The sequence below is a fragment of the Pleurodeles waltl genome, chromosome 2_2 (genome assembly GCF_031143425.1).
Source record: "Pleurodeles waltl isolate 20211129_DDA chromosome 2_2, aPleWal1.hap1.20221129, whole genome shotgun sequence".
In the NCBI taxonomy this organism is placed as follows: Eukaryota; Metazoa; Chordata; class Amphibia; order Caudata; family Salamandridae; genus Pleurodeles; species Pleurodeles waltl.
Genome location: NC_090439.1, coordinates 207,899,756 through 207,913,375, shown reverse-complemented (window position 1 = coordinate 207,913,375; position 13,620 = coordinate 207,899,756). Strand labels below are relative to the sequence as shown.

Here is a 13,620-nt window from a genome sequence, read left to right as displayed (position 1 = left end):
AGAAAGTTTACTAGTAAAATTAAGGAATCTAGGATGTTAGGACTGGCTGAAGTTGCAACCCTTGTTAAAATCCGTTGCATGCGATAAGCAAGATAGTTAGGCTCTTATCTATTGTCTTCCAAAAATATTATTTCTGTAGATTAAAAGATACCACTGGAGTTTGGATTCCAGTCAGTGTGCCTCCTGTTATTCTTAACAGAACAATTTAAAACTTGAGGTATGACTGACAGCAATGTGACATTGCTCAGAAGGCTAATTTTTGATTAACAGTGCCTGTGCCTCTTACGTATAGCCTTGCATGAGATATTCTTTTTGTAGATTAAAAGATATCACTGCATTTTGGATTCCAATCAGTATGCTTCCAATTATTCCTAACAGAACAATTTAAAACTTGAGGTATGACTGACAGCAGTGTGACATTGCTTAGCATGCTACTTTTGATTAACAGTGCTGTTATTTTATAGCCTTTTAACAAAGAGCGTAGGACCACTTGGTTAAGAGTTATAATTCTGAAGGTGTACCTCCACGTTAGAGACCTGAATGGTAACAGGCTGTGAGTGACCACTACCATTTCTGTGCAAATAACATTATTTGTAAACAATTTTTTTCTTATTGTAGGTTCATCATGGCTGAGTTGATCCAAACTGAAAAAGCCTATGTAAGAGATCTCCGGGAATGTATGGATGTAAGTTTTCACAAAAATATTTTCATTAAGTTGGTGTTGCGGTGAACACATGTAAATGTGTGTTTTTTCAGTTGCTGTTCATCTTCCTTACCCCAGTACTTTTGTTTTTAACTTGGAATATTTTCTAATCGAGTAAAATAAATCTCCCTAATAGCTTGTATTATAAGTTAAACATACCTGATCGGTAGCTGTATTTGACATTTCAATTTGTTATTTCTCAGAGAGCAAAACAGCTCAATATTTGCAAAAATGTATTTGAGTTTGATAGCCCTCAACCTTAAGCAGTTGCTAAAGTCATGTGCTCTTTTTGTAAGAGCTTTAAGCCTATGCAGTCACAGCAACATCCTCGCCCTGCTCCTCTTGACTGCCACTGCTGTAAGCACTGCAAGACAAACACCTCTTATCAAACTCCCAGTAGAGCACATGCTTTTTGCTGTGCCCTTTGTTGTTGTTCTCGGCTTCTCCAAAGACATTCCTTTTGGCTAATTGGCATATTTTTAACATTACCTGGATTCATCATTTCATGCCCAAGGTGAACTACCATGCCTGAATTGAAGATGCATGCGTGGCAGTAAGTACTGCTACAAATTCAGGTTCCTTAATTTTGCAAACCTCGTTTTTGAGTGCTACTGTTTTGCATCCAGATGTTAACAAGGCTCCCAGTGAGTGTTTTTGAATCTCACATATCTGTCTTTTCTACTATTAGCAACCCAACTGTTCTTTATAGAAGGCGATTTGGTGGTGTGGAGGATATTAGTGGAGGAGACAGGATCTAGATTTGCTCCATCCTAACACCCAATGAACTCCTAAGGAGCTTCTTAGGCCTATGTCACCCTGCATGGGCCAGGTATGTCACAGCCCATTTGTGCCCTCACTCAGTTGTGCCTTCCATCATGGTAATTTGAAAAGATATATTAAAGGACATATACAGTGGCACTTGAAGATTGTTAATGAAAGCCCCAATGCCATGCAGGTGCTAGCGTGGAGGCTTGTAATCAATACTTCTAACTGCAGATTTCCTAACTTGTTAACCTTCCCAGATGCCTGACTGGATCTGAAGGTTTTTTTCAACATTGTTCCTGTCTGCCATCATGAGGCACTGTGTTGGCCTCGTCCTACCTTCCATCACACACTACTTCCTTGACAGATAGGATATATGAGTGCGTTTAGTTCGCTCTGCCTACAGAACATTATGATCTGAGCCATTCCACTGACCCTTCATCTTGGAAGGTACTGCTTTGGTCTATATTTACAAGGTAATCTGCAGTGAGGAGCATTCATCGGAAGGACAAATTTCCTGCCTTCATTAACAATCTTTCTGGTGGAAACTATCTATCCTGTCATTTCTGACTGCCTTCCTACCTCCCTGTCCTGTGAAAAGCCCTATTTTCCATCGAAAATGCCCAGTCTAGGAATCTGCACACTCTCATATCAGATCCATACAAGCTCTGTGTTCGATAGCGCAGAGTCAAAAAAGAAACTGAAGTCAGTGCGGATGGGTGTCACGTATATATGACTTTGATGTCACAGGGCAGGACGAAGCCGATTTGGAGTCTCACGGCATCACCTTCGGGTGTTTGAGAGCAACGCTGAGAAATATTGCTGGATCAAGTCTGGCGCCTGGAGGTATTCCCAAGGTGAGGAACCTGTGGTTAGATGGAATTACCTACCAGAAAGAGTGTTACCAAAAGTAAATAATTTGTTGGTTTGCTCAGTGGCAGCTTATAGGGGTTAGTAGTATTTGAAATCCCACCCCACTGTGTGACCTGTTGCTCATAGACATTTCATTCCGATAGAGACTTCTAGTTGCAGATTCTTCACCTTTTGAATACTCCCCAGGCATGAGACTGGATCCGGAAACTTTTCAGCTGTACCTTTCGCGCCAGAAGATGGCATTGTGCCGGCTCCGCAGTGATGCCTTTCCACTCCAGAAATGACATGTGAGGCCTATAGAGTTGCTACTTCCACTAATAGACGTCATTTCCTTTCGTTCTGCACCACAAGATGTGGATCCAGAGATCCTCTAATCTCTCAGACACTTTCCTCAAAAGTTTCCACAGATTGTCTTCAGTGTGCAAGGGATGTCCCCACTCAAATGTTTGGTTTGAAGCCCTGTACGGACATCACCAAGCATAGGAAGCCTCCGCACAAAGATTGTTCCATGTCACGCCTGCCGTCTAAGGTTTGATCTCAGTCCCATTCCCGGAGTCGACAGAGCCTTTCTAGAGGTTGATCTTTGTCATGCTTCAAGTCCTTTGTTAAGCACAAGAAACACAGGAAATCATAGCAGGATTTCACTCCCTTGTGCCACTCACATTCGTCTGAGCAAGCATGTGGATGGTGCCATCCTTCTCAATTTCGCTCCTGAAGCAGACCAACTTTGGAGCCGATTCAGTAACCCTAGTTTTTGAGGCCTTCAGACAAGCTGCATTACAATGAAGAGTTCTGCACAGTCATTCTTCAGCTCTTTGGATCCCTGTTGATTACCTCTGGTGCACCTTTGGGCCCCAAGGAGTCGAGAGGCCTTCCATCTGGGCCTTGGATACTGCCAGCGGGTTTTGCGCTGTTGCCAGCTGGGCCCTCTGAGCCTATCTTGTCTATGGCTCTTGCTCCGAATCCGCTTCTGGCAGCATGAACCACGCTGGCCCCTGGCACATCAACGCTGACTTCACCACCTGAGGAGGTAGATTCGATTGTTCTCTCTGATGCCAATCTGACCTCAACTGATGTCGCACCCAAATTTGGCTGAGGCGCTACTTCTCCCACTTGGATTACCACAGAATCAACAACACTGTCTGCATTCCCTTTTTGGGACTGATCCGGATAATAACTGTCACTAGGGTGATGAGTTCCCTCAGCCCTGCCAGGTACAAAGACTTACAGGAGACTAGTGGCCTCGATACCTCCCTGGAGGCAGGTGATTTTTCTTCTTTTTTTTTATCCCCTGGACCAGCCACAAAGGAATCTGCCTCCTACGCCATGGTTACACACAGAGTGGCCAAAGTACTTGACTTCCAGCTCTGTACCTTGGATGTTTAAACCAATGCCTTGCTGGAAGCCCTCCAACCATGGAAAACATCTTCTGAGTCCCTTCTTCCATTTAACAAGGCACTGACAGATACATTTGTTAGGGGCTTTGGCCAAAGCTTATTCTGGTTCCACAGTCAATCAACAAATTGCCAGGTGAAATTACCCTGCTCCTGGCAACCCATCTTCTCTTTTGCAGCACCCCTCACCAGAAAGCCTAATGGTGTAGGCCAAGTCGCTCTGACCCCAACACTTTTCCCACTGCTTCCCCTGACAGAGAATCTAAGTGAGTGGAAAGATTCAGCAGCCGTCGTTTCTTCTACCAGCTTGGCCCTGATAACACCAGCTGTTTGTTGGGATGCTACTCAAGCACCCATTGTGAGAAGTTGGCACAATTACTCCCTGGTGGGCCCTAATACCTTCGTCCTGTACTCTGTCCGGCAAGTTGGGATGATCTCAAGTTCACAATTCGATATGGTGTGGACACTACTAATTCCATTGGGCAGGCCGAAGACACCAGCATTACCATTCGCTGCATTGCGTAGCTGCGATCAACTGGGTTCTTCGGTTATGTCCAGTTCTTCCTGATTAACATGCCTTTAATGGGACTCCCCAAAAGTTCCATCGATTGTTTCACAGATTGGTTGAGCCGTCCCTTACCACCTACCCATCCAGGCTCAATCGAGAACCCAGCACTTTTGCAGTAGAGGCAGTGGTGCTCACTGTGGCCAAGGTCAGCACATCACCCAGCATACTGTTCCTCCTGCACCTCCTCTTGCCAAAGTTCTTTAGCATGCCCTTGCAGGGACATATCCACTCACTTGGACACAGAATCCACCAATCCTTACCAAGCTGGCAAGTGATCACATCTGACATGTGCGTCCTATAGGCTATTCAAAGGGATATGCCTTATTCTTTCTTTCTTCTTTGCTGCACCTTCCACCGCCCGTCAGTGACTGACAGAGGACCAGCTCTCCATTTCATGGCAGGAAGTGCAAGTCCTTATGGCCAAAGGGTCTGTACAGAGGGTGCTGGTGCCAGGGGAGGACCTGGGAAGCCATTCTGGACACAGTTTGGTTTCGTGCCTTTCTCCCAGAAAAGAGTCCATGACATTCAGGCTATGTTCCTGATCTTTCAGAATCAGTCCTGGATTTCAGTGAGGTCACCTCTGAGGCTTCTGGGACTGATGGTCTCCTGCATCCTTCAGGTTGAGCATGTTAGGTGCACGCCAGGTGGCATATGCGGGCTCTGCAGTGGGATCTGAAGTCTCCGAGGGCTCGACATTAAGGAGACCTCCCCCATCTCGTTCAGATTTCAGGGGAACCTACAAAACATCTGCAGTTGTGGTTGCTGGATCATGATTAGGTTAGTGGCAGACCCCTCTCCCTTGCCTAGCCAGAACTGACAGTGCTACCTGATACATTTCTTTTGGATTGGGGCAGCCCCCTGAGAGGGCTGGAGATAAGAAACCTCTCCATGTCAACCTTCTAGAGCTGAGGACCATTTGCTTGGCATTGAAAGCCTTCCTTCCATCTATCAAGGGGAGCCTGTTACAGTTGTTCACGGACAACACGAACGCCATGTGATACTGCAACAAACGGGACAGGTTAGGTTTATGGACATTGTGTCAGGATGCCTTGCGCCTCTGGAAAAGGCTGGCCCACCAAGGAGTTTTCCTGATGGTGAACCACTTGGCAGGATAATTAAATAGCAGGGTGTACAAGCTCAGCTGCCAAAGCCGGGTGGGTGGCGGTTATAAGGTCAAAGGTGGCGCAAGTTCTCTTCCACACATATGGTGAATCTTGGCTCAATCTTTTTGCCACCGCCAAAAGCGTGCAGTAGCAGCACTTCTACACGTTGGAGTTTCCGAGGTGTCTTTCATTTGGAAACGCATTATGCCTTCAGTGGAACTCTGGACTCCTGTATTGGTTTCCACCAATACTACTCCTGCCTTGTGTTCTGAAGATCGAGACAGACCAGGCCCAAGTCTTCCTAGTGCCTCTAGGGCACAGAGAATATGGTATCCAGAACTCCTGGCCTTAAGCATATGCCCTCTGATCAGTCTGCCCCTCCGGGAGTCCTTGCTGTCACAGCAACAGTCTCCATCTTTGCTTGGAGATAAAGGAGTGACAGCTGAACACCTTCGACCTCTCTCCAGAGATGGTTGATGACATTTTGGCAGCCAAGCACCCCTTAAAGAAAACTGTATAAGCCTATCGTTGGGACAGATTTGTGGCTTGCAGCAGTACTGGTTGTTGTGCGATTTTTGAATGGGATGCAACACATCTTTCACCCTTCTTCCTTTGTCATGCCGCAATGGAACTTTAATCTAGCCCTGAATTTTCTGATGTGCCCTCCGTTTGAACCACTTTACATCAGACGTTTATGACTCCTTACTGTAATGATTGAGTTCCCCATTGCCATCACCTCGGCATGCCATGAGAGTGCACTTCAGGCTTTTTGTGTCAACTCACCCTAAACTTTCTCCTTCTAGGCAAACTAGTTCTACTGGACTCTGGCATCCTTCCTGCCAAAAGATGTGATGCTGTTCCACAGAGGTCCAACCATCACCTTGCTGATCTTGTGTGTTCCACTTACCCCTATAAAGAGGAGGAGAGACTAAATCGCTTGGACTCCAAGAGAGCGCTGAACTTATACATAGATCGTACCAACGACCACCAAGTGGACGATCAGCTCTTTGTAAGGTTCTCTGGAGTGAAAAAAGGCAAGTCAGTCCAGAAGGGATCTATCTCAAGCTGGATTGTGCTCTGTATTGGGATTTGCTACATACTGGCCAAAAAGGAATCTCCAGGAGGACTGCATGCTCATTTTACCAGAGGCAAAGCTGCTATCAAAGTGTTGGCACGCTGAGTCCCTGCCCTAGACTTTTGCCAGGCTGCTACGTGGGTGTCCCTCTGTATGTTCAAGAAGTACAGTTGCATGGACAGCCTAGTTTGGCGAGAGGGGCTGCTAACCCCTCAGCCCTGCAGGACCTTCTGGTTTGAGTCCATTCCCAGTCCCACCTCAGAACAGGTATTGCTTTGGTATCTATTCAAATGGTGAGTAATCTGCAGCTAGAAGTCTCTATCAGAAGAACAAGTTGCTTGTCTTCGGTGATGCTCTTTCTGGTAGAGATTCTATCTAGCCGCAGATCCCTCACCAATCCTCCCTGTTTAATTGGACTCTACCCATTAATAAGATCCCAAATCTAGGAATCTGCACACTGTCTACCAATTTGCTTTTGTGGCTTTACGTCTGGAGATGCAGACTGTCTTGAAAGCAACTGATATCGGCCCTGCACCTCATTTCCCAAGTGGAACAGCATCAGTGCGGAGCACCAAGGCTCCACCTTCTGGCATGCATAGGTACTCCTGAAAGGTTTCCGTATACAGTCTGGCACCAGGGGATTATTCAGAAGGTGAGAAACGTCTGGCTAGATAGATTCTCTACCAGAAACAGTGTTACCAAATGTAAGTAACTTGTTCTTCGGATCATCAGAAAAAAGGGCTCCAGGAGCCATTCTGCACCAGCTACTCTTAATGTGAGGAACCTTTTCAGTGCTTCACTCTTCTAGCACAGCTGGTATTATTAGAATGCTGTCAATGCCTTATCCCGCTGGAGCATGCAACTGCATTCACCACTCCCACTCCTCTAAGCTGCGATCATCATCTCTTCATACCATGATGATTTCAACAGGAGCTCAACCTGATGTGCCCACTGTGCAGGAAAATGGCAAGACTTTCTCTGCTGGGTTGTTTAAGAGGGCCTTCTCTTGGGCTTCTGGGGTATAGAGTGGCATTGTGAAATTTGTCAGATTAGCTGCAGCCATAAGTATAAGTAACTGGCCTCTGTTCATTTTTTTACACCTTTGCTTTTGGATGTGAGAAAGACACCTCTTGCTCACTCCTTGCCTGTGCCTGTATTATTTAGTCAGTTAGGAACAAAATGACAGGTGCAGGCTTTCCATGCTCTATTAAGGTGTAGAAAATAAGGTAGGTGGTGGATCTTGATGCAGTTGACTTCAAGTTGTGCCAAGGAGAAGTTGGACAAGATTGACTTTGAAGATCAGAGTCCACAGATGTTCTAGCTATTTGCTCTGGCCATATTTTCCTTTTTTGACAGAAATTATCTGCATCTTTTTGGATAATTTGTAGGGACCCCCAACTCTGAAACACACATTTTATATATCTGGTGCAGTCCAGTGCCACCAGTGGATACCACTGAGATAAGAGAGACTCTTAAACTGGTATCCCCACCCACTAGTCCGGAGGCTGTCCTTCCTGGCAATGTCACCATAATTAAGTTTTTTTGATACTGATCAGAGCCCAGGTATGATGCCTTTCATGTAACCTTTTGAGGACTGCTGGTAACAGTTGGTATCCCTTTTGTTAGTTTGTTTTTTGGTTAAAGCTAATATTTGCTATCTATATATACATGGCAAACACATAAAAAGTTGTCCAAGGAAATAAGTGATTGTGATCCTTTCCGCTACACCGGTCATTGATGTTACTTGTTGGTGATCATAAGACCTTTTTTCTAAATGAAGATAGGAAGGAAGAAGGTGATTGTTATCAATCGAAACAAAGAATGCAGATCTCTATTTCATCTCCTGGGACTCTGAAAGGTTAAACAGGTATCCTGCATGAGCACACCTCTTGTGTGCTGGCACATGGCTATCAACACTGCAGTGCTTGCTGGGAGCAGGACAAGCTTGTCCTGGCAAGAAACTGGACAACTTCTCCCAACCTAATCAGGTAGAATTTTGAACTTAAAAGATGCTCTACCTTTAGTTAGTTGGAGCTACTCAACTGTCACAAGTGGACATGAGAGACTGTGCTGGCAAGTAATCTGTTGAGCACTCTCACCTCAACCAGACTTGTGTGAACCCTACTCTGGTACCTTCCTCATTGCTACACGGTGACTGTCCAGTAAATCTCACTACCCAGTATAGACAACTGATTGTTTGCTTCTTTGTGCCCCTCCCCTTCCACATGTTCCCTTCTCAGTATCTATTTACCTCAGACCGGCTTCGATTCCTTGCTGTTTTAGGAGGGTTGCAGAGCTAACCTAGGGAGTCCCTTGATCCTGACTGGCTCTGTCCCTCTCTGACTGATGACTTCCTTCATTGGTAGTGTTTGACCTTTCCGCTCTCGATCATTAAGCCTTAGTTACTGACACCTACAAGTTGTAATCGATCTAACTTTGAAGGTACTTTGACATGCTAAAATTAAGCTGAACAGACATACACATTTTCTAGATACAGTTGTAGAATGAGAACATGGAAAACATTGAAGGCTGTGCGTTAATGTCTTAATGAAGGTTTACAGAAGTTGCATCTACTGTATCATGTGTCAGTTCTAGTTGGTTCACAAGTGATCACAATCAGGTAGGTAGTGATAGCAACCAATGTAGCAAGGGCATTTTGTGTATGTGCATTTTGATCTCCTGTTAAGTGACAATGTTTTCCATTGTTTCTTCAGCATTGGATTTTTCATCATATATTGACATGCTTCAGTCATTCTCTGTTGTCAGGCTTGGAGTCCCCAGTAACCCTAAGTAGCAGTAAACTGTGTTAAAATTGCCATAGTGTTTATTTATTAAGCCATCCACCACATGTAAAGCAACCTGAACTTCAGACAATAATGTGGAAGTGCTGAGCTCTCCTACCACCTCTTGAGTCCTCCATAGATCATATTTATACTGCATATCTTGTGTGAGAGTCCCTGAGAAGAACTCTACTCTATCCTATGTTTTGGGTTATATTGGACTTTTTTATTATGTATTTCACTCTCCCTGGATTTCTGCCAGCCCTGTCTTCAGTTTGCAACACACTATGAGTTGTATTTAAGAGGATTTCTGTGATTGCCATCTCAGGAGTAGCCGGGGGAAACTGTCACTGAGTTACACTGTGGCTTAGAATGAAAAAAGATCTAAGTCCTCCTCAGACACTGGTCGAAGGTAGATCTATGCATATGAACCTCATGATCGATGTATTTATTGCCTTTCTCCCACTCAAAAGAAATGTTGTTGTGACTTATGTAAAATGTTTCTCTCAAAGCCCTGCATCCTACCCTCCGCTGACAGTCAAACCCCATTGCTCATGGGCTTTGGGCATGCATAGAAGGGGAGGGTGACAGAGCTTGGGCTTCACCCAAACTTGTTACTGAACCTTCTTTAGGAGGACTACTACCTCTGCACGAGGACTTCGGCCCACCAGTTTCCAGGTTCTGGAGGACTGGACACTATTTCTCATCCTTACTCTCACAGAGGATTATGAAGCTGTTAATGAAAGAGCTTCTTAGGGTCTTTACTCCAGAGGTGTCCTCCTGTTTCATGAGAGTGGAATACTGTGTTCAGCCAGCTTATATGCCGCCTTTTGAACCCCTTCAAAGAATGCATGTGACATTCCTTTCATGGAAAAACTCACTTCTGCTTGCTTTCACTTTAGGTAGGTAATTTGGAGAGTTAAAGGTGTTCACTGTAAAGGAGACATATCTTTGCTTCACCATAGATCAGGCATTTTTTTAGGACAAATCCAAGGTTTAAGCCGAAAGTCTATACAGACTTCCACTTGAATAAACCTGTTATCCTTCTGTCTTTCTTCTTAATCCTTGTACTGATGTGGAAAGTTCCTTAAATTCGCTAGATGGCAACAGGGGCATCAGTTTCTACATGAACAAAACTGAGGAAAGTTTTTCAATAAAGTAATGGTCTCATTTGACCATTCAAGAGAGGCGGCTCACTAGCCAAGCAAATCCTTGAGCATTGGTTCTCTGCCTGTCTCACTTTTTGTCACAATCAAGCAAAGCGTCCGCTCCAGGGCTGAGCAAGGGCTTATTCCACTAGAAGCATGCCCAAGACAGAGGTACTCTGTGCTAGAGTGTTTTTACAGGACATTTGCTGGACTGCCAAGTGGAAAAGCAGGCATACTTTAATTATTGCTTAGATTTGACTGCAGTAGCCGACTCTAGTAGAACCAGCATTTCTAGTTAACATGTTTCAATAAGTTGAGCATTGTCCACTTTTATTCAAATGGTATGCTCTACTTACTATTTTGATTCAAGTGTATGAATATATGAAATATCCGATCCTGAAGAAAACATTAGCTACTTACCTCTAATCCATTGGTACATTACCTATGTTCTCCCTGCTCAGAGGCTCACTTCTGTCTTAAGTACCATTCACACATGAGGGGCTTGGCCTGGCAAGATGGCCGAGTAGACATGCCCTGTTACTGTCCCCGCAGTGAAGTGAAACATCCTACTTCATCTTGGGTCCTAGATGCCTTTGGGGGCCCAAAACTGGAGACTCTGCATCCCTAGAGACACTGAGCACTGCTGAGTGGAGTGCAATTGCTGCTGTGGCAAAACTGTTATTGGGCCTTATCAGGCGGGGAGTGTGACTGATGCCACAGCCCCTTGGCCTGTTGGAACACGCTGTGGGATCGGGGCAGCGGCCTTTCGTGTGAATGCTGGAGCCCCCTTGCCCCCTGGCCCTCTCTGGATCAGTTGGTTACACGCCCACTAACACTTGCCCAGGATCATCTGCAAAGCATCCTGTCAGGGCGGTACACAATACTACTCACAGACCATAGGAGACACATAAGTACTTCTCACACGCTCATTTATAGTGAGAGGGGACCCCTGAGACCATTGTGAGCCATGGACCCTGTCTTTCATTGACTCTGGTGGGATTTGCGGGAGGGGGCCCTGACTTTGTGGAAATGGCTGCTCAACATATGGAAGCGCAGACCTGCCAGACACCAGCTGCAGGACGCATGACTGTCACCGGCACATCTAGGATCTAGGGGTTCCGGGGTTTGGTGATTTCTTGGTCTCTCCTGCATGTTAGAGGATCCCAGCTGAGCAGTCCTGTCAGAATGTGCAAAGATAAAGCCAACAAATCTGTACAAGCCAACAGGATTGATCACTACACGGTCCAAGGCCTGGGACAGCAGGAGTCAACCCTGGGGTAGAGGACCTCAGCAGAGGCCAATAACCAATCAAGGACCACAGCAGAAATTCTGACAGCCATACAGGGCACCAGGTCTGTCCTGGAACTAAAAATAAAAGCGATTACAATAGATGTCAGCCACATCTGTCTGAGGAAGGTATCTGGAAGGGTGACTACCACAGAAAATGACATTACCATCCTTAAAAACAAAGTTGAGTCACTACAATCAACTGTGGTGTGGTTCAAGTGCAGCAATGTGCAGATGGAGGAAATGCATGGAAGATGCAGAAGGACGCTAACACAAAAATAATATATGCTTGCTGGGCTTCCCAGAATGGGCAGAGTGGCAATCTGCGGAATCATTCCTGGAGAACTGGATTGTAAATATATTGAAGCTAAAGGGTCTCTCCAAATTCTTCATGTTTGAGCAGGCCCACCGGCCCCTGGTTGCCCCTTTGCAGCCAAGTTCGCCTCCCCGTGCCTTGATTGCTGGCCTGTTGAATTTCAGGGTTTGGGATGCTATACTTAAACATATATGTGTGCACCCACCTCTGCAGTTTGAGAATCACCAAAACCTGATATTTCCTGATTATATGTCCCGGGTGCAGGAACTCTGTAAAAGCTTTATGCCAATTAAAAGACTGCTGAGGGGGCACCAGATACGCTATAGCCTTATGTTCCCTGCCAAGCTCAGGATCCAATATGACAGCAAGGCTGTCTTCCACGACACCCCACAGGCAGTGATGGAATGGTATGAATATCTGGGACTCTTTTCCAGCGGGCGGTCAGAAGAATGGCCCTGACCATTGATGCAGACAACAGAAATAAAGGGGAACCTTCAAATAGATATGGACTCTCTGCCGGAAGCGACACTGGGCATATCTTGGTCCACCCAGACAGAACGTTACAAACAGAACTATCGACAGTCCCCCTACGGAACTTATTCACTCAACTGTAAGAGATTCCTGACAATCTTAATGATAGCGCAGATGCAAGGTAAATGGACCACAGTACTTCTAGGCTTCACAGACGGGTGACACAGTGGAACAAAGCTTTCAAGGGTTGCTGGGCCCCTATTTGGGGGCCTTGAGACTCACAGAGGACTTGGTATCCATACTAGCTCTTTTTTCTTAAGTGTTAATTCCTTTCTTTCTTTTCTGCTTTTCTCTTATTCTTTTCTTTGTTCAGTTTAATTAGGGGTGTTGTGGATGTGATGGAGGGAGTTGGAGTTGCAGGAGGGCATCATGGAGAAATGTTTCCATTTCACAAGGTTGTGTAGAGAATAACTTTCTGATGCATATTGGTGCTTTTAGAAACTGCCACAATTGAGCAGTGGTTTTCAACCAGCTGAACTACTGAGCCTATGTCTGCGCATCACTTAAAGGGTCACACTATAAACCCCTCAGATGGATCCTGTTCAGGTGGACTTGGAAGGAAGGTATGTTATATTTGCAGGTATGCTAGATGGTCACAGGTTCTGCTTCGTAAATGTGTGTCATGAATGGAGAAATAGATAGACCTCCACCCCCCCCCCCCCCCTCCTCCCCCCCAAGATACTAAGCCAGATATGAGGGCAACCCTTGCACAACTACAGGCAAGCACGGACCTAACAAGTGGATCACCTCATGGGCGAGCATACTCGTGTTAAATGCCATTACTGTGCTCAGAACTGGGGATCTGCAGGGACTTGAGCAATAGAATGGGGAGCCTTCAAAATGATGGCTCGGGTGAGTGTAAGGCGGCAACAGTGGGCCTCCAGTGGGTGATGGAGAAATAGCTAATTCAGGAAGAGAAATGTGTTGATGCTCCTTGACCAGGCACAAATTTACACTCCTGATGGAATGGCTGCGTGGGACAGACAGCACAATTGCGAGAAATGGGATCAACTAAGTAAGCACGTCCGACATACTAGTCGTAGACAACTGTATATGAAGGAGGACTGGGTGAGTTGAATG

General features: G+C 45.6%; 1 protein-coding gene across 7 annotated transcripts in view; it reads left to right on the top strand.

The window, feature by feature from the left end:
* Window positions 1–13,620, top strand: part of TRIO (trio Rho guanine nucleotide exchange factor) — a 3,522,386-nt gene that overhangs the window by 1,465,734 nt on the left and 2,043,032 nt on the right. For all 7 annotated transcript variants that reach the window (XR_011200906.1, XM_069219639.1, XM_069219640.1 and 4 more), the window contains exon 24: window positions 619–685. Coding sequence is in view for 6 of the 7 variants with exons in the window: in XM_069219639.1 (XP_069075740.1) it covers window positions 619–685 (67 nt within the window). In the remaining variant the exon portion in view is untranslated. The remainder of the gene's footprint in view (window positions 1–618; window positions 686–13,620) is intronic.